The sequence below is a fragment of the Coturnix japonica genome, chromosome 3 (assembly GCF_001577835.2).
Source record: "Coturnix japonica isolate 7356 chromosome 3, Coturnix japonica 2.1, whole genome shotgun sequence".
Classification (NCBI taxonomy): domain Eukaryota; kingdom Metazoa; phylum Chordata; class Aves; order Galliformes; family Phasianidae; genus Coturnix; species Coturnix japonica.
In genome coordinates, this window is record NC_029518.1 from 35,213,422 (window position 1) to 35,239,034 (window position 25,613).

The window sequence follows — 25,613 nt, forward strand, 5'->3', positions numbered from 1 at the left end:
TGTAATGGTGACTGCTAATAAGGATCTGAAAGTAAATTACATTCTTGTACATACACAGCAGGAAAAGAACTATTCTCTTCTAAAATTCTACTTTAGCCATTCTGCATAGAACAGTCTCACCTCTTATGTGCATTTGGTTGTAGACTAGTTTATTCAAGTCCATTTGAAAAGATTATACACCTTTATCTAAAGTTGGATGGGGGAGAGAGGCAGGGGTTCTGTTAGGGAAATGGGGAAAGGTCATTTTTTTTAACCTGAGAAATGTGACTATAATGTGACCTTAATTTGCTGCAAAGTCTAATAAATTGGTCTACTACTTCTTGCTATGGCTAATCCTGTTGGTTCTGCCAAACTCACCTTTAAGCCTGTAGAAACTCTTGTTACCTTATGCATGGATATATTTGCCTTTATTTAATTGTTTTACATTTTGAAATGCATATGAGTGTTTCTTTGTTTAAAAATGAGGAAAAGCCAGCTGAGCGTGGTCTGTAGAAAATCTGTTCAAATCACTCACTTCATCAATTACCCTAGGTAAATATCCTTTTTTTTTAGTGCCATACATAATGGTGATGCTAATATCCAAAAACTTTTATAAGCAAATTATAATCTGTTGACAAATATGCAAATACAGAAGCAATTCACTTTAGAGATGAACGTTTCTCTAGGTTATAAAGAGAATAGAATTTGATAACGTTCTGAATTTGGGAAGAGTGGAGGGGTCTATTGTTCATTTTACTGATAAAGATAGGAAGCCTGAATTGAGAAGGAAAAGGAATTCAATCTCATTAGGATGTGTCAGAAGTGTAGTTTGTGTAATAATCTTATATGAGCATTCTAAGAGTCAGAAGCCTAGCAAAAGTGACTGTTCCTTGTGGAACTCTTGAATTTTGAAATAATTCTGTCATTTCTGCAATGTAAATGTGTTGCAGAAGAGAGAAATATGCACTGATACCAAGTAAAAATGCAGTTCCAGAAATGTGCAGTCTGTATGAATGAAATAGTTCGTTAGCTGAAGAGAAACTTTGTGCTAAATTGAGGCCAATAATAAAATTCAAAGGCAGTTTTTTTGGTTTTTTTGCAGTGCTTAAAGTTCATAGCTACGTTTGTGCATGAACCGTTTGGATCTGTTAATTATACCCTCCTATCTCAACACTTTCATTTACATAACGAGCAGAACTTGATAAAACGAATGTAAAATTCAGTGTCTGAGCTATTGGATGAGGAATTATGTAATCTGAATTTTGAATGTGGAAAAAAAAGGACCGATAAATGTGTGCCATTCCAGATAAATGAGGAATTTAATTCATATTCCCCATGCCGCCTCTTAGTGAATCACATTTGTATTGTTCATATTTCCCAGCAATGTTACCATATTAATCTATTTAGATTGATATTTAAAGGTAAGTTACTGAAACTGTCAAATATGGGTGTTTATTTTCCCCCTCAAATCTTATGAGTTGTTCATAAAGTCACTAAGCTACACATCTTAGTGTAGCAGGCAGCTTTTCAGCACTACCTGTAAGCATTGTTCTTGTATACATGAACTAATCTTAAAAAGGTGAACGTTTTGATCCAGTGTGAGAAAGTATATGGGGCCCTGTGGGATGACATGATCAATTCTCATAAACATCAACAAAGCAAGAGGTCAAATTCCCTCAGTTACTGCTTAGTGACTTTGTACCTCTGAATCTACTCTGTAATACCTGTTTCCTTTGGACACTCGCACTTTCATTGATGATAATTTGGTAAAATAGAATTTATTTTTTTTTTGGAATTGATTTTTTTCTCTCTTACTCAAGCTATTGCATTGTTTTCTGACTAACAGTGGCTTCCTACATTTCCATAGCTCTTCTGAGTGCTCTGTCAGAATTAGAAACCTATTTTATGGAGTAGGCAATCTCAGCTATTTAATAATTCTGTTTTGTTGTTGGTTTATCTTTTTACTGAGTAGTCAAACCAGCTTGATTTTTTGGGGTTTCCCTATAGTAGACCTATGAAAAATAGAAACACCTCTTATTAACTGTTGGGGTGCGTTGACTTGTGAAACTCAAAGCTTGCAATCTTCTTCTTTCCTTACTGAACAATTTATCTTTTCCCAGTACTTGACTCTTTATTCAAAAGAAGTACAGCCTCTGAACTTACTACCAGATTTCTACTTCCAAATGTGAAATACCCATCAAAATGTTAACGATTCTTGCTTACAAACTTCTCATTAAAGGCACTTTCTTCAGATACCTTAGGGGTCTCCAGGTCCAGTATTCATGATTTAATTCATAATAATAGAAAGCAATGATAAGCAGTATGTGAAAATGGCTTTACACACATCCCACAAATGGGGGGGGGATGTTAATGATATTATGTAGCTACTTGTAATTTTTCTATCATTGTATCTTTTTGTCTGCAGAAAGTTGTTACATGTTGAGAGTGAGAGCTTTCTTACTGTTACTTTTAGAATGAAACTGGATAGGATGTTTTTTAATAGCCTGTTTTTTTTTCTTTTTTCCTGGTTTTCCCTGTGCCTGCTGCTGCTCAGTGTTTTTCTAATCGACTTTCTATACTACTTCTTGCTCTGAAAGGAAACATGATAATATAAGATGTGATTAACTCTGGAAATAGGTAGAATGTTTTTTTTTCTTTAATTTTTTCAGGATAATGGAATACACGTCCATTATTTCTTAGAAGGTGATTTGCTTCTTTTCCCTGGTGTTTTACAACAGTTGTAGTGTGAACTTTTAACTACTGTATTTGGTAGGGTTTATGAGCAACCTGGAGGTAACAGGTTTGCTTTGAAATATATCACATGTAGTACATTCATTTCTTGATTATAATATGAATATTCTCCTCTATAATCACCAGCTAGTCAGTTTACAGATGCCAAATTTTCCTTGGAGCATTATCTGAACATGTAAAATTGTCAAAAACTCATTGTTATGCAGCAGGTTATTCAGCAACTACTGACTTTGTTTGCATTATGCAAACGACTGTTCAGTACAAGGTAGTAGTCCTTTTCTTTGTGTTTGAATGATCAAAATGTGGTGTACAAGTCCTGTCTTTTTTTAATAAGCTTTGCCTCTGAAAGTGATTTGGTGCATTTGTTTCTTACCAACAGGATTATCATAGTGTTTAGCATACAGTATGATAGGGCTGGCATATGAGGGTCCTGTTGGATCAGGACCAAGAAACCTTCCCTCCTTTTGGGGGATTATGCAATTTAAATGAGAATACATGCCTTCAAACAGCGAGGGGTAATTCAGGAAAACATGAACATGTGACCATTTCTGAGCCTGCAGACATCATTGTTTTTATGAAGAATTCTGATGTTGTGCGGCTTGCTTGAGGAGACCATTGAAAATGACTTCTTTCTGATTTTGAGTGAAGCTTATTGCAGTGCAGTATTTCAGTTTTGTAACTGAAAGTTCTTCTAAAAGATGAATCATTTGTGCTCTAACCTGACCTCTCTTATGAAGTCATTTCTAGTGGCTGGGGCAAAATACATGCCATAGAAGCAGCTTTTTACTAATGTTTTGGAAGCTCTTTAAGTACACTGGCTATGTAGAGTGTTATCCAAAATCTACCTGAATTATCTGCTGTCTGTTATTTCTTGTTTGTTGGATCTGTATCACTGTGTATTAAATAATCTTCATTCTAAATTAACAAATAAATAAACCTGATAGAAATAATCAGTATTACCAGTTTTTCTTAAGGATAAAGTTATTTACAAGGAAATTCTAATCACTATGAAATGTTGCAGGCAGAGAGATAAGTATGTCTTAATGCTTAAAGATATGGAAATATCTTGCAGTCATCTAGCCTGCTGTACTTCTGTCCTAAGGAGATAATGTACGTAAATGTAAAATATGTTCCAGATGTCATTTTAGTCTCCCTGTAGAAAATAGATTATTTAATGTTCAGTAAGCAGAGTTCTTTTTCTTTTTTTCCCTTTACTTTGACATGTAGATTCATGAATGGAAAGAATGAAAGGGAACAAAGACTCTTTGGTGATTTCTGTTTATTTAAAATTTGCGCTGATAGAAGAACTTGTCTGCCATGTAGGTAGCTTCTATTTGCAGTTAACAAAAAGTTACACTGCCAAAAAAAAAGATGGATTCAGCTAACAATATTCCACAAGGAGTTTGGTGTTTGTGCTGTTTTTGTTCTTTATTCTTCCTCATGGGACAAGAAGTGATCGGTGCTGGTAGATGTACTTTCAACCCTTCCCTAAGAAAATTATAAGAATTTAATATTAAGACATTTTCTTTTAACTTTCTACTTTTGCATTTCTCTTGCAGTAATTATGGTAACTGTAAGGAAAGACAAAACAACTAAAGAATGTGTAACAAATATTCACTACACAGCGGCTCAGATGTATTTCCTCTAGTCAAATGAAGAACTTCACATTTTTATTCTGTCTCTTATCTATGTCTGCATATTAATTGTGTCTGAAATATTCATAACAGAAGTAACCATTTATACACTAGTAGTTATAGCTTTAATTGTAAATTTGGTATATTATAACATGAACCACTTTTTCATGAACTGTGCTCATAATTTGTTCATTTTATTATTTCCAAACCATTTTGCACAGCTGCAATTTGAATAAGCAGCTCAATTATAGTTAGTGTCATCCTTTAATATTCACTGTGCCTCATAGAAAACTTTGAAAGAAATGTTCTATTTAAAGACAATTATTCTTAAGTATCATGGCTTTCTAGAGACATTTGCATTAAAACAAATGCCTGAAGAGCTCATCTTCCTTTTTCATATTCCAATCTAGAGTAATAATTCTCCTGTGATACCATAGTCAACTTCATATGATATGAGATCACAGTTATGTGTGCCCAGAATTTTCTACCTTGGACACATCCTTGAAATCCAAGCATAGCCCTTATTTTGCTAATGACAATTCGGTAATTCTGATTTCAAAATCAACTTGGAATTTTGCTGCAGGTTTAAGAAATAAATACCATTGATATAATACGCTAAAAATATTTTCGTATGAATTTTCTTGTTTTGAAAAGCTGCTCTTTCTTTCCTATATTAGTTTTAGGAAGTAATACTTCGGATCAGCTTTGTTCAGTGGGCTATGTGGTTCAGAATTTGGGAAAATATCAGGAGCTGAAAAACTACGTACATTTTTTTCCTTTGCATTGTTCCTTTTCATTAAACAGTGTTTTCTTGCAGACTTGCTCTGAATTCCTGTAAAGTATCCATTGTGTCACTGCTGCCCTGCTGTAGTGGCAAAAAAGAGAATGCTGTATTTCTCTGTATTTATTTGAAGAGTGGAAACCAAGCAGACTCTGAGCACACGTGAAATGCTGCCTAGAATTATGTGAATACAAATTATGTCTTATCTTCAGCTTTTTGTATTTTATTTCTTGTTACGCTCCTATTTTATCAAATTGCACTTCCCATTTTTTAAGATTAGTAGATCTTGAGAGTCATGATTTGTAGAATTGTCATCTTGATAAGTAGTAGAGATTAATGCTTTCATCCAAATTATGCATCCTTTTTAGGATGATAACATTACATAATAATAGGGGCAGGTTTCCAATTTCTTGATCAACAAAATGGTTACAGAAAGACTTCTTAAATAATTCATTTCCGTCTATCAAGGCTGACATGAGGCAGGGTTACCAAACAGCCTCCTTTTGACAGGATAGTGCAGTAGTACAGTTCTTATTCATTGCTCTGCTGCTGGCACAGGAGCGTCTGTGGGCATATATCCAGGTCCCCAGGAAACTTGGAAACATTCCATTTTAAAGAACTGTAACTGTGGCTAACAAACCAGCTGCTGTATTGAGCTCAGAAGGAAGTCTTTGTAGCAGTGTGGAAGGAACTTAAGTTATTTGCATAACATCCAGCAGCCTTAGTGGGAAGAGTTGGCAAGAGGACAACAGCAGAGTAGGCGGCATTGAGCTTTTTATCTTCTGAGTTATCTGTCAGTGATTCCATTCTTAAATCCTACAATGAGAAGAGAAAGATGTGAAGATCTTGATGGAAAGGATGGGGACAAATGAGTACTCGTGGTCTTACTGACAGCATTCTTTGTGGAAGTAATGGTTTATTACATTTATCAAACCATGTAAGCTTGTCTCAGATAGTATCCGTGTCATCTCTAGATCTTTGTGAGTTGCTCAATTCTTATTATGGAGAGAGAAAAACATTAAAAATAACAAGAACAGGATAATATGATGCTATCCATCAGCATAGGCCAGCTGTCAATCAAAACATGCTGTTATATTAAGTTTTGAGAATTTACAGAAATGGTCAGTGCCAAAACACATTTTATATTAAAAACAGGCATATTTTGTCTATTAGGCCAACTTTTTTTTTTTTTTTAAGGTTTTCTAGTATACCTTAAACAAATTTTAGTGTTTGAAGGCATGATAAAATTTTCAATAAAATGCCAATCAAGAGTTCTAAAATAGGCATTTCTTCTTGCCAACTTTGCACGGTAAAGAATAATAATACTTTTTATTTTTAAATGTTACCTTCTGCAAAATAGCTTTAATTAAAATGATCAGGCCATACTACACAAAGTATTAAAGGCCACGCTACCAGAAAAGTTTGTCATGCTTTCACATTGCCTCTGGGTTCTTTTCTGCTATGTACAAATAGAGCAGTTTGTGAGACTAAGCGGTAAATCACATTATGGATTTGGATTTAAAGCAGCTAGGGTTGCAGTTTGTTACTACCTCTTTTTGCCTTCCACCACTTCATATCCTATTTAATTTTGACCTACAGTTGCATTCCTGGCCCAATTATCTACTTTTTCACAAATGCATATGATGGAAAACAGTTAATATGAGATAAGAAAATAATGGAGTTTTTTTAGGGTGAATGGTATTGGTCTTACATGTGTTTTCCCATTTTGTAAGAGCTTGTTTTTGATTAAAAAATAAAATAACTTCACTATGAATGGTTCTGTGTAGGAAAAGACAAGAAGTGTAGAAGATGTAATTCTCCATAATTAAAAAAATTAATCTTCAGTAAGCAGCTAAATATTCTTCCTGATATGAGAAATCGCCCTATATTTATTCTCAGTATTTCTTTTTCTTGCATAATTAGAGAGATGACTCTGGAATAGCTTAGTCTTCTTTCATAGTTTTTATTTGGTAAAGAAGACTTGAAGTGAAAACTTCACTGTTCATATAAAGAAAATGTCCAATAAATGTTTTGTTTAAAAAAAAGAATGCTGTCAGCTGTTCATGTTGATGTGAGTCCCATGGAAGTTTTAATGCATCTCACCACTACAATATTACTTGTGCCACAGAAATGTTAAGAATATTGGTTGGTACTTTTCTTTTTATCTTGTATTTTCATGAGTCTGAATTTAAAAATTCTACCTACTTTTTTTCTGAATGATTGTTTTTCCAAACAAGTTAATTTATAGAATTTTTGGAGTCCTGTAAGGAGCCCCAAATTTTACTCTGCTTGACATAATCAGCCATCAAACAAGAGTTTTGAGGAATTTGTATGTAGTTCAAGTTGCAATATGTAAACATATTGTATTAATGATGCTATTGTAACTCTAGCTTGTGGTTGGTAGTGTAAGTAAGTGGAGAATTCATATTTCAGTCTAATTTGACCTGACTTTCTTGAACTCTCATAAAGGCATGTATGTTTGTTTGTCTATTTTGATGTGATGGGTTAAAGTATGTGCTCTTCTTGTGAATGAAGAAATTCCAAATTTGTAAGTAATTTAAAACTTATCAATAGGGCTACTCTCTCGTCTTATTTATGGGAGACAGCAGATGTGTTCTCTAGCATAGTAACTACATTAACAATGTACGTTTCCAGCTAGTGGAATGTAATGTAACAAACAAAGCTGTTTTGCACACTAAGTAAAGGAGCATAAAGAGATCTCTTTGGGGAGGGGGAAAAATACTTTTATTCACTGAGTTATTGTTGGAAGTTTACTAATCCTTAAAATGCTCTTTTAAATGGATAATTTTGATTTGTCTGTGGTCCTATCTGTTTTCATATATACTTTGCTTACATTTTTACCACTCTTGCCTCAGTAACTCCTGTATTAATCAGTCTCAGGCAAACATTAAAGGATGTCTTAGAGATGACTGTGCTTTTGTGTTATGTAAAAAACAGTAAAGAATAGGCATCTATTGTTAATGTCAGTATTGAGGAGGGGGGTAGGGGAGAGACAGAATTGTACATAGCTGAACCTAGTCATCTGGCTATTCAGTGTACATGAAGTGGTTGGCCAGTGAATAGGTGTGCAGGTCCAAAATACTCACATCCTGTGGGGATCTTATAGGAAACTGGAATTTTTGCATTTATTGTGTTTTAGGAGGCAGAGAATATAAAACCACAAGAAGCAAGTCTCATTAAATGTTTCAATTTCATGGGGAGAATTGTATATATACAAACAACACTAAAAGCTTACCATTGTTGACTATAAACATTTTAATATGCTTTGTTTCCATTTTTTTTATAAACAGATAAAAGACGTTTGACTGGATTAATATTGAACTGAATGCATCTGAACGGAAGGAAAAGTTTTAAGATTGCTCTCCTGGCAGAATTTGGACAAAAATGGGACACTGAGGCTTCTGCTGACTCTTCTGGGGAGACTGTAACTGTGTATTTACTTTGGGGTTTACTGGCCCATAAAAAGCAATGTAATAATAAAACTTAACAGTACATTTATGTAACTCTAGTGGTTCCCCTCCCACTGACTGGACATGAGTGATCAAAGGTCTTTGCAAGAAGATAAGCACAAAATCAGCAGATCTTCCTCGAAGTTCAGGGAGTCTTCAAGAAGCATGCAGTCTGATGATTATTTTGCTAGAAAACTTAAAGCTTTGAATGGTGGCATGGGTCCTCCTGTTCCTTCAAATGCATCTAGCAAGTCTGAAAGTAGTCAATCAAATGGTACACCAGCTGTGCCTAAAATGGGTGTTCGAGCAAGGGTATCTGAATGGCCCCCTAAAAAGGATTGCTCTAAAGAGCTGAGTAAAGCTGCTTGGGAAAATAGACCACCAGCTAGTTATGAAAGCGTTGGATCGGTACATCCAAGTGGACAAAATGACCAAGATGAAGGGCAGCAAGAAGAGCTGGAACTGGAATTTGCAGAGGGAAAATACTCTATTGGGGATCTTTTTGTTCATTCCCCTCAAAGGGGACTTCATCCCATAAGGCAGAGAAGCAACAGCGATGTGACAATAAGCGATATTGATAATGAAGATGTTTTAGACCAGAATGCTGTTAACCCAAATACTGGAGCAGCACTTCATAGAGAATATGGCAGTACTTCTTCAATTGACAGGCAAGGATTGTCTGGGGAAAATTTTTTTGCGATGCTAAGAGGGTATAGAGTGGAAAATTTTGAACATAAAACTCTTGCTCCTTTTGGATTTCCTGAGTTTTTCCACTGTGATCCTTCAGTTTCTCCAAGTCTACATGCTGCTGCACAGATTTCCAGGGGAGAATTTGTCAGGATTTCTGGCTTGGATTATATGGATAGTGCCCTGCTTATTGGTCGAGACAGGGAGAAGTCTTTCAAGAGGAGACTAAAATCAGAATCGGTAGAAACGTCTCTGTTTAGGAAATTACGAACAGTTAAAAGTGAACACGAAACTTTTAAGTTTTCTTCTGATTTGGATGATAGACTCGACAGAAATGTTCGCTCTTGGAACTGTCAGAAGTGTTTTGCACATTACGATGTTCAGAGCATTTTGTTTAACATAAATGAAGCAATGGCTACCAGAGTAAATGTGGGAAAAAGGAAAAATATAACCACTGGGGCTTCTGCTGCGTCACAAACTCAGATGCCAGCAGGACAAACGGGAAACTGTGAATCACCTTTGGGAAGCAAAGAAGATCTCAATTCAAAAGAGAATTTAGATGCTGATGAGGGTGATGGGAAAAGTAATGACTTAGTGTTAAGTTGTCCTTACTTCAGGAATGAAACTGGAGGGGAAGGAGACAGACGGATTGCACTTTCTAGGGCAAATTCAGCATCTTTTTCTTCAGGTGAAAGTTGTTCTTTTGAGTCTTCTCTGAGTTCCCATTGCACAAATGCTGGTGTTTCAGTGCTAGAAGTACCAAGAGAAAACCAGTCAATTCACAGAGAGAAAGTGAAGCGTTACATCATAGAACACATTGATCTTGGAGCATATTATTACCGCAAGTTCTTCTATGGAAAAGGTAAGTTATTCTAATGCATGCATGTCTCAAATTGGTTGCGTTAGATTTTATTTGCTTAGGAAAAATAGGAAATTCTTCTCTATGGCAAAACCTAAGTATTACTCTTGAAACGTGTTATTAAAATTAAGCCTCTTAATATTTCCCTTTGGGGAAGCAAGAGTCCAGTGGATTGTGTATAATGATAAGCAGTACTTGCCTGAATTCACTACTTGTTGGATCACTTAATTTGGTAGATGAACTTCTCTGTTTCTGACTTTCTTGGAGGGTAGGATAAAAAAAGATCAGTTTTATACCCAGAAAATTATCCATGGTAATACCAATACTCAGAATTGGCTGTTATTTCCTAAAAGGTGTTTGCAAAAGGAAACATTTTGTTATCAAAGCTCACGACTGCCTTCTAGATTAGAAACTGTTGTCTTGTGTCACTGGGCTGTTTCATACTCTTTAAATACAAAGCTGTTGACAGTATTTCATTTTTGAGCCTTAAGATTGTTTTGTGCTTTCTCCTCTCTTTTTACTCTTTTGGGTATCTTCAAACTGCAAAGTGGCAGGATACTCTTCTCTGTAGGGTAACTAACTTGGCTTGAATTGTTATTCAGACAAGAGATCTACACTCTGATCTACTTTGTCTCTCTGTATTCAACACTGTCTTGCTCTGTGTGTTTTAATCCCTGTTTTTGTGAGGGGGAGAAACCCAATGATCCTCTCTGGATCATCTGTATTATGAGTTCCTGCTTAATCTTTTTATTGCTATTAAAAGAACAAAAGAATAAAATAAACCAAAAAGAAAGAAAAAAAAAAACAAAAACCCACACATACAAAACACCAAAAATGCAAAAACAAAAAAAAACCCAAACACTTTTGTCCTTAAAAGATTGTTTGTTACTGCCTGAGTCTTCCTGAAATCACACTTCCTTTGCCTTCTAACTGTATTTGAACAGCAGGAAATAAGCTCTATTCTGTACTTTCTATACTCTCCTTCCTGTACTCCTTACTCCTGTGACCCTTCATGAGGGACTCAAAAGAAAGTCCAGAAAAATTTAATGACATGGTGGAAACCTGGAACATACAGGCTGTAAAAATGGTGTATTTAAAAAGAAAAGGGAGAAATCTAGAACTGTTATGTAGGAGAACAAAAAAGGTATATACTTAAGCAAAGTAAACTCAAATATTCAAAATGGCCCCTGTGTTAGGCAGGTTGCAATGGACAAAAAAGTGCTGAGGGAGTTAGGGTGGAAGATAATGAAGGAAAACTTGTGAGAGTAGTGTGTGTTTTTTGAGTCAGAAGAGAGAATTGGCATAGACAGAAATAATTGTCAACGGAGAATTTTGTGGCAGGATGGGAAGAAAGGAAAAAAAAGACAAGGACTAAGCCAAATAAAAGATGACTTGTTTGTGAAATGCTTTTGCAGTGGAGGTGTTAGAGGTTCCAAAGAGCTGAGTGTTTTTTGGAGTTGTTTTTGTTTTGTTTCTTTTTTTTTGCAATGAAAAACATTGTTGGAAGGTGAAAATACAGAGAGAAAGCGCTTTAATAAGGTACTTGAAATTGCACTTGGAAGCTGATGCATGTGCAGTTAGTTTTGATGACCTAATGTTCTGATGTTAAATAATCTCTTGACTAAAAATAGTGTATTTATGTTAGTGTAGTACTGAAAACTTAAATAGTATCTGAGAGTTGTACCCCATATTGTATATTACTGGTGAATGTTAATTGTTAATGTCCTTGTTACTACATGTTTTGTGGGTAATGCTCTTCAAAAGTAAATACTGCGATGCATTTAGTACTTAGGAAGGAACTGTTATAGTTTCACCTTTATAATCTATGCCATGCCCTCTTCCATGTTAAGTTTCTATGGAACAGTAACAGAAGCTATACAAGAGAAATCTTGATGAAATGAAAAATATAGCAAACAATAGTTACTTGTGTATAGAGACATATGTAATGCTACTGTTTTCTTTGCCTTCAACAACATATCTGTTATAGAGAAACAACTTTCTGCATATTTGATTTAGTTCACAGTTTTATAATTGGCACTTGTCAGCATACAATTTTTATTTCTGTTTTAAGATGCATGGAAGAAACACCCGGGCATGTGTAGCACTAATTATTCCTTTGCCTTTCAAGAAATGAAAGATTTGGAATTCAGTCTTTTGATATGAGCTGTAGTTGTATATTGCATATTTATAAGCATTGTAACTATTGTTAAGATCAAATCCAACAAGGCTGATGTAAAATATGTTAACGTTTCTGAAAAATACCTTCTTAGTTTCCAGCTAAGGTAATCAAAAGCTGGGACATCTTATTTTATCTAGCAGTTTTGATTTATTATGTCCTTCAGAGAACTACATGCTTGTGTGATTGACTGGATGAGACGGGGGGGGGGGGGGGAATTGTGTTGGTTGATATATTTTTTAAGGATAATTGAAGCATGCTGTTATTGTCATTGAGCGGTTCTTTTGTGTGATTATCCTCATAATATCTCAGGACTTATTACTATGTCTTTTGTGGGATGCTTGCTAAAATTTTCACAATTGTTGGATTTATGTGTTGATATCAAAGTGGGAAAAAAACATACTAAAAGAAATGTAGAGGCTTAGCAAGCTTTTGGTGTTAACTCAGACTTCTACAAGTAAGAATTCCTTCATGTAAGAAGGAATGTTGACATCTGTTCCTCAAAATGACAGATAAAGAGTATTTACTGTCTCTCTTCAAACAGCTAAAAAAACCCAGCATTTTCCTCTTTCATTTCTAGGTGATACTTCTAATGCAACGTAAATAAATTTAATGACCTTAATGAGTTTGTAGCTTGAGATTAAAATACTAAGAAACAAAACAACAACTTAGAGTTTAAAATGTTGTCTCTAAATCTTGGAATATTTACATTCATAACATTTTAAATATTTTATCTGTTATCCACTAACATTTTGTACAACATATCTGCCAAGCTTGCATTTTTGCACAGTAATATAGCTGCCAAGGTGCCTGGTAACTGTGGAATACAATTTTCTCTACTTCCAAACAGAGAGCTATAGAAACTGTAACTAAGTTTACCCCTTGTCAGAGCCTGAGTATGCAGCTGTGGGGAGTTATGTTGTTCAGTGTTTGATCTATGAATTTCACTCTCTCATGCACATGCAAATTAATATTTTTATGGTCTGTACAATCTTGTTCCATTGATTTGCTAAGTTTACTAACTGAAGTTCACTTAACACTATGAAGTATGAGCTGTAATTAATCCATGTAGGTAGAACAGTCAGGGTGGAGAAGGTGGGAAGAGTGAGCATGGAAGAATAGGTTTGTGTCTGTGCTCCTTTGATCCCAGGAGTTTCTTGAGGAAAAAAATAAAGGTTTATGTCTATAATGTGGTGTTATTCTTTTTTTTTTTTCTCAGTGAGAGATGGACTGTAACCACCAGTATACTTTATAGACAGATCTTTGGAGGATGACTGGAAATGTAATTGAAAATTGGTTCTACAAATAAGTCTGTCATTTACATAATTAGAGATAACTTTATCTTTTTGTATCCCTTCCAAGCGTGGGATCTCTGGGATTACTTCCCAGTAAAAGAAATTTGGTGAAAACTTTCTTATTCATTGATCAAACTAGTTAAATTGAGGTATTCTTAAAAGAACAAATTAATCTATTACATTGTTACTATTTAAAACCTAGAGTTATAGCATAAACTGATTCGGAGGAAAATTCCAAAGGTCATCAGTCTAATTCCCTATTTAAAGCCACCTTTAAAAGTATTTTTTGAGCAACCTGTTCAGAACCTTGTCTCTCTGGATTCATTCTATTTCCAAAAATAGAGATTTCACAAACTCTCCTGGCATCTTGCTCCTTGGTTTGATTCTCCTCTATGGGGAGCGGCATCTTGTAACAAGCGGAATCTTGTACTTCCTTCCTTAGCTTGAAGGAGAATCTGGTTCTCCCTTTACTGTTACTCTCCTTCGGGTAGTGGGGTGAGACAGTTGTTCTCCTTAGCTTGTCTTAGGGCTGCAAAAACTCACCTCCTTCAACTGCTCTTCTGTTATGTGTTCCAACTCCCTGTTGTCTTCAGAGTTTTCTTGCTAATTATCTGCTGTACTTGTATCCAGTTTTGGGCAGAGGGTGACAGCATGGCATGTGTGGTCTCAAAAATGCCAAGTGAAGAGGAATAATCTTTCTCTTGACCTACTGGAATACTTTGGCTGGCACAGCCCAGATTGTGCTTAGCCTTTGTTTCTGCCAGGTTGTTCTGCTGACTGCTGTACTACTTAGTGCTCACCTGGGCCCCATGTCCTTTTCCAAAGAGCTGCTCCTGAAATAGTTTGTTGCAAACCCATGCCCTTTCATGAGCTTTCTTTGTCTGAAATGCAGGTCTGTGTCAGTTTTCATGTTCTTAGACTGCTGAGGTCCCTCAGAATTGCAGCTATAACCTCCAATGCACGAACACTTTCCCTTGAATTTGGACTTGTATGTGAAATTCCATCCCATCTTTTGAATGTTTAAAAAATGGTATTGAACAGTAACAGCTCCACTTTCAACTTCTGATACAAGTCTTTTAGCAGCTGGCCACTAAATGGAATTTATATTGCTTATCAGAATCATTTTAGGCCAGCTGTCCAGTCAGATTGTCTACTTTGTAATTTCTTTGTACAAAGAAAGTCTTCTCAGTTTAATTAGATATTATGGAAAAGTATCAAAAGCATTGCTAAAATGCGTATTGCTGACATTCATTGCTGCATCTTCATCCACAAAACCAGTTATGTCATTGTAGAAAGCAGTTGGTGTGGTGATGCGTTATTTACATTTAGTAAATCTATGCAGTCTGTTCCCAAGCATCTTTTATTGGCTTCCATTGTAATTTTTTCTTTAATCTGGCTGGGGCTGAAGACTTGTGGGGCCTCCTTATAGTTTCCCAGATTGACTTTTGTGGGTACAGCCACTCACTATGATATTTCAGAGGTGTTAGTGGCCTCAGTATTTATCCTGTCTTATCCTGTCTGGAGTTGGGTATGTCCAGTCTTCTTAAATAGTGTCTATCTTGATCTTCCTCTGTATGGCACAGGCAAACCCCTACTTAGCCAGAACCATTTAGCTCAATGACAAATTTAACCTTTCACAAAGAATGAAGAGTTACTAGTATGAATTTTCACTTGTCAAAACTGAATTGCTGAATGTAAAGTTTTAAGCAAGAGTAAGAATAAACTGAAGGAACCTATGTGGTACGTTATTTGTTTGGAGACTACTAACTTCTGTTGGAGACTTTAACTAGATAGAGTTTCTTTGAACTAGTTTCCTATGGTGTTGTGGAAAGAAAAAAATAATCATTTTGGTATCAGAAGTTGAACTTAATTATGGGTTGTGTGGTGACTTATCATTCTACTTATCAAAGTTCTTATTTTGTGATTTACATGTTTACAGTAAAGAGTATACTCGGTATATTTACAAATCACAGCTCTCAATTAGAAATAATACTTTTTCTTGATGCAGATTTTTTAATGTAGTTTAAACATTTTCTGGGAGATTCATTATTCTCTTCTTTCTTCGTTCAATTTTGCACGAAAGAACATCAGAACTACTTTGGAATAGATGAAAATCTTGGTCCTGTAGCAGTCAGCATCCGGAGGGAGAAGGTTGAAGACGCTAAGGAGAAAGAAGGATCTCAGTTCAACTATCGTATAGTTTTCAGGACAAGTGAGGTAATATTATTTCAGAAATTCTGCAAAGGAAAGCTGACTTAGAACTTAGGGTGCTGGTTGTTTGCTAACTTGGCAAGTAAATCTGTTAGTGGGAAAGAGGTGTTTCTTGTACTGTTAGTAAACGTACTTGCTACCTAGACCAAAGTTCTCCTCTTCACTGCTACATTCAATTTTTCTTTTTGGATCAGCATCCAAAATGAGGTAAGTTGACTGAAATTAATATATCTGCAAGAGGTAAGCAAGGAATCAGGTAGTAAGAACAGAATTGTAGATAAATCTGGACCAAACAGATAAATGTTATGTTTCTAATGGTAGGAAAAAAAAAATGATTAAGAAATGCAGGGGAAAAGAGAGGGGAAATATATGAAAGTGGGTACTAAAACTTAAGCGTACTTTTGTGTATTCTATTTTAAACTATTTTCTTAGTAGCTTTTTTTTCCTGAGAGATGTGCTTTGTACATTTCAAATAATTTATAGAAAGAACATTAAAACTTTCTAAGGATGAGAAATAGAGAAGTGCTTCTCTCTTCTTGTCAGGGTAACCAATGATAGGATGCGTGTGAATGGCAGAAAGCCACGCCAAGGCTATTAAGAAAAAGTCAAGCACTGAAGCAGCCTTCACAGTGAGGTGGCTGATGCCCCAAGCCTGCCAGGTTCAAAAGAGTTAAAGGATAATGCCCTCAACTATCTGCTTATCTTTTGGTTAGCCCTGAAATGGTTAGGCAGTTGGACTTAATGGTCTTTGTAGGTTACTTCTTAAGTGGAACTATTTTATTCTATTCTATTAATATGTTAATAAGATAATTACTTTAACTGGAAGAATAGCTTTCATTATTATTGTGGAAGGATGTTTCTCTTAATTTTTATTTCAAATCAATTAGTGTCTCTTGCAAAAGTAATTTCTTTGACAAGTGACTAGGTCTGATTTGTATGATATACACGACGTTATTATCCTTAGGACTGTTTGCCTTTTATTACTATTAAAACACACTCCTGATATCTCTGGGCTCATGTACTTTTTACAAATATATGCAGAAACAATTTTTTTGAAGGCTAGTTTTTTCCTTCCAAAAAAGATGTGCCTGTTTATTGGAGAGCAGTGATTCAGCTGACTCACTTCTAAGTAACATCTCTTTTTGCCAATAAAGACAAGATAGTGTGGTTTAAAAAATGGATGGATAAGGTAAATGAAGGTGCCATTAGGCATGGCTTACCTTGTCTGTCCAACACTCACATTCAAGTACCTTGTTTTCTAGAGTAATATGACATTAAAATTAATGATTTTAGCTATCCTGGTCTTTCAAAATTCTTTTTCTTTCTTGGAAAAAATAAATCTCAAGAATTTTAATAAGGTCATCAGTGAATTTCTTTAAACTAAGCATAGAAGCATTTCAGTTGGAGAAGACCTTCAAGAACACTAAGTCTTTGACTTACTGAGCCTCATCACTAAACCATTTCCTTTATTGCCACGTTTTGATGTCTCTTAAATATCTCCAGAGTTGCAGAGTCCATCACTGCTCTGGGCAGCCTGTTTCAACACTTGACCAACCTTTCCATAAAGAAATTTTTCCTAATGTCCAATCTAAACCTGCCCTGGTGCAACTTGAGACCACATCTGTATGTCCTGTTGCTTGTCACCTGAGAAAAGAGACTGGCACTCTCCTTGCTGCAACTTCTTTTGACAGAGTTGTAGAAACAGTGAGGTCTCCCCTCAGGTTCATTTTCTCCAGACTGAACAAGCCCAATTTCCTCCATTGCTCCACATGACTTATTTTCTGTTTCCTCCACCAGCTTTACTGCTCTTCTCTTCATGCTCTGGAGCAATTAAATATCCTCCTTGTTACAAGGGCTGAAAACTGAACATGGTATTTGTGGTGTGAAGTCACCAGTTCCACATACGAAGGGACAGTCACTTCTGTCCTGTTGACTGTAAATATGTAACTGAGATAGTAAGAGACTGTGTTCTCTTTAAAAGTTATTTAGCAATCATTTTACTTATTAAAAAATAATTGCATACAATGATATTTTTCTTCATGCTTTGTTCCATGCTTTTTGTAAAACCTGAAGATGTAATCATAGTACTAGAAAGAATTTTAGATTAAAAATGCTTTGTATCTTTATTGCAGCTTACTACACTTAGAGGAGCAATTTTAGAAGACGCTATACCATCTACTGCAAGGCATGGCACAGCGAGGGGTCTGCCTCTCAAAGAAGTGCTAGAATATGTAATACCAGAGCTGAGCATTCAGTGCCTGAGGCAAGCATCCAACTCACCTAAAGTACCTGAACAGCTTCTTAAATTGGATGAGCAAGGGGTATGTAGCGTATGACTTTTATTTAAAGATTATTCATTTAGAAAGCATATGTGGCAGTGGGGGGTCTGAAATATTTTGCAGATAATATTGATAAACCTGAATCTGAAATGCAGATCAGTCACATTTTTTATTTTGGCAATATTTACTTATGAACTCTACATTTTTACTGAAAAAATGATGTTAACTATTCTAAGCAAATTACTTTAAAAATATGTTACAGCTTGGGAAAAATGATTAGGTTATAGTGATCCTCCTTAAACCGGCAGGTGGGATTATAACTAAACTTCTGATGTCTGTATTGATTTATTTCCATGATCTTTTTTTCTGCCCTGCACATACAAATGCAGAATGCAAATGAAAATTGTTCTAATATTTTTCATTAATACTTCTTACAGGTAAGGAGGCAAAAGTATATAACGTTATATCTCCATCTTAAATTTTTATTTCTTTTAACTTTGATTTTCTGATCAACTTCTGCATTAGGTTGCATAGAATGCTTCTGGGTTCAAACAATGGAAATTACAACTGAGGCTATGTAATTAATTAACTGCACCCGTAATAAAATATCCACCATTTTTTCCCTCAAAATTTAAGCATATGAAGTTTATTGTGTTCAGTAAAGTGAGTCAGCCTCAATAGAAGCTTGTAGGTAAATTCATAGCTTCTGAATAATTTGGAAGGATAGACTTATGAAGGATTTCATTCAAGTGTTAAAAACTTATTTTCATTTCAAGGAAAGATTACATTTTCTATGTGAAAGTCAATATCCAGCTGTTGAAGCTGATGGATCCTGTTGTTTATAACAGTGGTATAAGTATTTTTTTTTATGCTAATTCCATTTCCAATGTAGTGATTGTGTCAAACGTATTGGTGTCTGCCAATCTTTTCCTGTGACTCAAACTCACAAGCACTTTCATTCTCTGCTGAAAAGTCTCAAGGAACAGTACTGCCTCCTATAACCTGATGTTTATATCAACAGTTCTTCCAGTTTCTTCTGTTTAGGGTTCATGCTAGTTTTACACTGTATAAATAGTTTCTGGCATACAGTCTGGGATATTCTATTAGCTACCTAACTCTCCCCCAGCACTCTTTCAATGTGGAGATTAATCAGGGAGGTGTTCTGGATGGATAGTATATATGGCAATCAAAAGGAAATTTCTAGATCAGAATGGGATCTTAACCCTGCCTTTCCCCAGAGGGGAACAGGTCTAACTCAGGCAGCTTCAGCACTGTACACATCCCTGAGTCTTCTTCTATGTGATGATCCATTCCATTTCAAACTATGGTACAGGTCTTAGTTAATCTGTGCTCTGTGTGTCCTGGATGCAGTGTTGTTAAAGTGTCATTCCTAATTCCTGTCCCTGCTGAGCCTGTATTCTATATTTCTAACTGATTCCTGGTTAATGACCTTCAGTCAGAATATTCAGAGAGGACGTAAGGACTCCCCCCTACAAAAAGCAGATATCAAATGGAGAGGATGGACTGGGGCTTGCCAGAGAGGGGAAAGGGCTGCCATTGTATATTACCACAGTTTGTTGCATATTAGTAGATCAAGTTCTGTACTGTGCTTTTACATGTATATAGATACGCTGAAGTTGCAAGGCTAGGCTTATTTATGCAAGGTTACATGGGAATAAATTGTCCCACAGATACCTTTATTTCATTATATGATATGAATTTCAGCCCAGTTGATGTTTTGAAGGGTTTTGCTATTGATTTTAACAGTAGACTGTTATCCTAGTACTTCATTTAAGTATGTTTAGATTTGGAGCATGAGATTCATATTGTCACTGATTCTGTAGCCTTCATTAATTTGGACATCTTTAGGATGTTCTATGTATTAGTTGTGCTTGAAGGTAAATGCTTAAACCAAGAATGCTGTCAAGTTAGACCCTGAATTTCATGAGAGACAAGGAACATCAATTTTAAAATCATGAAGCACAAAAGACTGGGTTAGTAAAAGCATAGTGAGAGTTTCTATTCTTTCAGGGGTGATTTGGGTAGATTCTTTTTCTGTTCTAAGTAATGCTTGGGTAACCACCTTATATAGAGCTCTCCATGTAAAGTGGAGAAATGCTACATTTATTGGAGAAGGAAGGTTAAGGAGTATTTAAAGTTTGGAATTATATTTTTAATTCTTTTTCTTCTTTATGTGTGTGTTTCCTTGATTCAGTCCTTTAGTGTTTTAATTTTACATCTTTTCTTAGAAATTGCTGTGATAAAACATGAGCGCAGTAGCATGCTGGGAATATAACATTCTTAACATAGACTGTTCTACAAATGGCTGAGGCGAAGCAGACCGTTCCTGCCACCTTTGATCTAATGTGAAAGACTGTATAAATATAATCCCTAATTTGGACACTAATTTTGCAATTTGATGTCTGAACATCTGGATAGTGGAGTGATGTGTATATAGACAGCGGATGGTGGCTGTCAGTTTGTGAAGCTATACTAGTTGTCAGTTAAGAATAACAGGACTACTATATAGAGGTTTCCAGTTTGTCATTTTAAGTATGCATAAAAGTTAAGTAAACAAGACAATATTCCCCTCAAGAAATAATGCCTTTTTAATATTACTATCCTAGTTAAAGTTCCAATACTATAAAATGCAGTAGGGGTTGTGCTTCAATAGATCAGTAACTCAGATGTCATCTTGCACTGTTTTTAGCTGTTTTAATAGTGATAATCCTGTTTTCTTTCAAGATGTGTTTTCTTTTTGGTGACTTTGTTTTCCAAATAAAAATACAGTTTTTCGTTATCAAATATTTTCTATTAAACATTAGCAGTGTCAATATTATAATTTTTATTCATACTAATATTGATTTCCTTTGCTGCTGTAATTGATGGTTTTTTTCTTTTTTAATTTCAGCTGAGTTTTCAACATAAGATTGGTATCCTTTACTGCAAAGCAGGCCAAAGCACAGAAGAAGAAATGTATAACAATGAGATGGCAGGACCAGCTTTTGAAGAATTCCTTGATCTGCTGGGCCAGAGAGTACGGCTAAAAGGGTTTAGTAAATACAGGGCTCAGCTAGATAATAAAAGTAAGTTATGTATCTGACCTATGGTAGGAACTGCAGTTCTATGGTTAATCTTCTGCAAATATCATTTTTATCTTTTCATTGTCATATCTTTGAGTTTTGGTTAGTAAAGTTAGATGGTAAACAAGGAAGATGAAGTATAGTAAAAATAGGAATTGAAATGTTAACGATACAGTGACACACATCCTTATTAGCATTGCTCAGCCTAACTCATTCGCAAGCTTCAGCTTAACTCATTCTTTAGTTTAATGTGCTTTTAACAGGATTTTGTCAACTGGTCATGATAAGCTGTGATCTAAGGATATCTAGGTGCTTGTGTACTCTTTAGTAATATACTGTTTGTCTTGTTTTGTATCCTTTCCTGTAGCTTGTCTGCTACATCCTGGGGAAAAAAAAAAATTAATTTGTGCAAACATAACTGAGTAAGCCAATTATAGTTTTGAATACGTTAATATTACAAACACACTTAAATACTTTCAAATTTAGTGCTATAGATATACAGCATAGTTACTGCTGAATGTTACAGCATGTTCCCTACAATAGATTGCATAAGAAGGCATCCAAATGGGTTTAGAATTGCCTCAAGTTGAGCCAGGGGAGATTCAGGTTGGACTTTAGGAAAAATTTATGGTCTGAGTGGCCAGGCACTGAAATAGGCTGCCTAGGGAGGTGTTTGAGTCACTGTCCCTGGAGGTGTTCAAGGAATGTTTAGATGTTGTAATAAGGGACATGCCTTTGTGGGGAGATATTGGTGGTAAGTTGGACAGGATAATCTTGAAAGTCTTTTCCAGCCCTGCTGGTTCTGTGTTTCTATGAATATCTCCAGAAAAGGAGATATTCTCCACAGCCTCCCTGGGCAACCTGTTCCAGGGCATTGTCACCCTCCAAGAAAAGAAAAGAAGTTTTTCCTCATGTTCACATGGAACTTCCTATGTTCCAGTTTGTACCCATTGCTCCTTGTCCTTGCGCTGGGCGCCACTGAAAGAGCCTGCATCCCACCTATCATTTAAATATTTACAAGGATTCATAAACAGTACTAACATATAGTCATATTTTAAAAGTAAATAAACAGTATGAAAAAGAATGCTAGAGAATGCTTACTGCTATGAAAGATGTAAAATTATGTAAAAGAAATAAGATTGAAAAAGGGAAGAAGAATTGAGAATTATCTTGACAGAGTAGAGTTCCCAAGCTCTTTCTTTGAAGGTAATTAGTCATACCTAAGTAATCCAGACATCAAAGTGAATAACAAGGACTAATTTCTGACTACAAAGTAACTCCCATCTAATTTGCTGTAAACATGCTGAAATGTGAACTGTATTTCTAAGATGCCTAAATAAAAATTCACATCTGATATGAAGTATATTTCATTTTTTAAAATTTTAAGTTTTTTAATACTTTGAAAATTGCCAACAAAATTATCTGTGTTCCATACTACAACATATTATGTACATGTTATGTGATTTAAAAATGTCTGATCTGCAGTGTGTGTTCTATTGTGAGATTCGAAGTGTCACTGCCATTAGTTTATTTTTGATAAAGAATGGGATTAGCCAATTGTCTTTATTAAGGTTTTAAATGATGATAATAGATATCTATAATATAAAACTAAAGTATTTGTTTATTTTTCCCATGAAATATTAAGATCTTAGTACTGGCTTATATATTCAAAAGTTGTTCATCTCATAGACAGCAATTTCTGAGCGCAATTTCTTGCAGAATCTGTCTCTCATAACATGAAGTTACAGAAGAGATTTTTAGCTGATAGAAATTTTTTATTCTGTTGCAGAAAGTGTAAAATTGCATTAATATATTTAAATCATAGCATGTAAAGAGTGGTGTCCTAGAAAGTCATGTGACTATTGTTTGTCTGACCTTCTTATGATTGAATTTGTTTTCAGCTGATTCAACAGGAACTCATTCCCTCTACACTACTTACAAAGATTATGAGTTAATGTTTCATGTATCAACAATGCTTCCATACATGCCCAGTAACAGGCAGCAGGTATGTTATTAACCATTTTAATATTATTTTATTTTATCAACACAGAGTGTTTCTTTTATTAAAACTGGTTTTAATTGAGCTGAATTGCTTTTATACAAAGTAGGTCTCTTAATCTCATGGTTGCTTTTTTTTATTTTTATTATTTAAACCAAATGATTTTTGTAATGTTTTCATACTTCTTTAATTCATTCTATACCTGCTTTTCTCAGTGGTAATACACAGAACAGTTGTCTGTGGTCAATTAGTTATTTTCAGTTTGTAGTTGGTTTATATCTTACATATGTTTTAAATGTTGCATGGAATAAAGCTTGAAAATCCTCTTATGGTAAAAATGTGCATGTGGTAAGATTTCTAAATGACTCTGCTTCATGCTACAGATCTTAAAACATTTATTAATGCATCAGCTTAAGATTCAGTGCTTAATTGTATTCTTCAGTAGGTCTACTTGTGAAGACAGAAAACTGCTGTGTACTTATTTCTGGATAATTCTCTTTGCTTACCCGATATTCAAAATATCTTTAAAGCATTAAGGATGGCTAAACAATAGCACAGCAACCAAAGTGTGCACCAATAAGGTTATTCTGTCTTGCCTGTCTTGTGACCAAATGGAAAACTACAAGCACATTTGGTATAATATATCAACATTATAACTCAACAGCAGGATTACTGCTCAGGCTACTGATAGTTTCTAACTTTCTACATTACTAGTCTGCGTTTCTCTAACTCTGCAGAAATAAGTACTGGATTTATTCATTTATAGAATATTATCCCCTTGTGATGTGAGATATGAAGACTTCAGTCATTTTAGTGGGTTGTTGTGAAGATGCTATCTCATTTTTCTTTGTGAGAAGCATGCAAAAGTTTTGATTAGTTATTATTAAACCATATGATTTGCACCTTTAGTGTCTTGCCCTATCAGTAGGACTTGTGGCAGGAAAGAATTGCATCAATGCAGCAACAAAAAGATACAAGAAAAAATTAAAATATAGGGTAAATGAAGTTTGAAATGGAAGTATGTAATGTGATTTAAGTAGTCAGTTCTGAACTCTTTAAAGAACAGTTTCATCAAAACAGTTAAGACAGCTGTGAATTTCTTCCTCTATGACACTCAGGATTTGGATGTGGTTTAAAGAAACTAAAATAGGCATAAAAATGTAGGAATTCTTTATCATGTGAATAATATGAATGTTTAGATAAATAGTCTTTGAAAGTGTGTGCCTTTTAGAGGGCAGAATGTTGAGCTGCTTCACACACCCAGCTGTGACAGCAGCAAGTAATCAAGGTAGCGAATTGTTATCACCAGTATCTCCACTTCTCTGAATTTTTAATTACTATACAGGATTAATTTAGTAAGCACACTAGGAGTTGCTGTTTCTGTAATTTGTCAGAATGGTTTACTTTGTGTTTGCTTTGGTTTGCACACAAGACTTTGTGGCTCTTACGTATTTGTAAAATAGCTCAAGTTTTCCTAAGGTATTGTATGTTTTCAATAGGGACTTGAAGGCTAAGGTTCTGAAATCCTGTGAAACACTCCAAAAACATTGCTGTATTCAATTTGTTAATATATGTATAATTTATTTGCAAGACCATTACAAGTTAGCAAGGCACAGATGAAGGAACTGTACAAAAATTTCTGAATATATTGACCCGGAAAATGTACATATAAATTGGAAAAACTATACACTTTATTATGATATAATGCACTGAATGAGCTTGCCTTAAAGGAAAAAATAAATATTTTCATAGTTAATCACAGGCACTGACAGTAAATATGACCTTATTTGGGGTTGACTACTTTCATCATCGTTCATGACTTTCCCTTGTTTGTGAGGAAAGGAAATCCTTTTGACTCAATCTGCTCATTTTCACAATTGTTTGCAGTTTGTCAGCTGTGCTGCTCAGCCACCTCCTATTCCTGTCCTTTCACTTATTCTTTTACTCTCCTTACATTCTTGTCATCTCCTTACATCTTTTTGTCTCCTTCTTTGTAGACAGGTGCCAGTTGTTGTAAATAACAAGCTTTTAGCTCCATGGTTTTTCCCAGCAACAAGCACTTCTTTCCCACAGTGTTTTAGTAAGCACACATCGTCACTTTAACAGGTTCAGTATTTAGTAGAAGCATCATGTTTTTATTTGTTGCTTTCTTGGGATCAAGATATGGTGGCTGTTTTCCAAGTTTAATACTATGCCTGTCTGAAGACATCTCACCCCACATTACTTTTAGATGCAGGGATCTAGTACAATTTGCACAGCATGAACACTGTCTTAATAAAGTGTGACAAATTCACCTAAATGAACAGAATTTAGCCAGCCTTAATGTTCAGAAAGTATCTATAATCATTATTAAATTGTATTCTATCACCAAAATGAATACTGTGTAAAAAATATCAATGATTTTAACCT

General features: G+C 35.1%; 1 protein-coding gene across 9 annotated transcripts in view; it reads left to right on the forward strand.

The window, feature by feature from the left end:
- The window catches only part of SIPA1L2 (signal induced proliferation associated 1 like 2), a 131,000-nt gene that overhangs the window by 37,371 nt on the left and 68,016 nt on the right, over positions 1-25,613 (forward strand). For all 9 annotated transcript variants that reach the window (XM_032443332.1, XM_015857876.2, XM_015857870.2 and 6 more), the window contains 5 exons: positions 8,457-10,164; positions 15,716-15,849; positions 17,976-18,164; positions 21,034-21,208; positions 23,107-23,210. In XM_032443332.1, coding sequence (XP_032299223.1) covers positions 8,700-10,164; positions 15,716-15,849; positions 17,976-18,164; positions 21,034-21,208; positions 23,107-23,210 — 2,067 coding nt within the window. In that variant the 5' untranslated portion in view covers positions 8,457-8,699. The remainder of the gene's footprint in view (positions 1-8,456; positions 10,165-15,715; positions 15,850-17,975; positions 18,165-21,033; positions 21,209-23,106; positions 23,211-25,613) is intronic.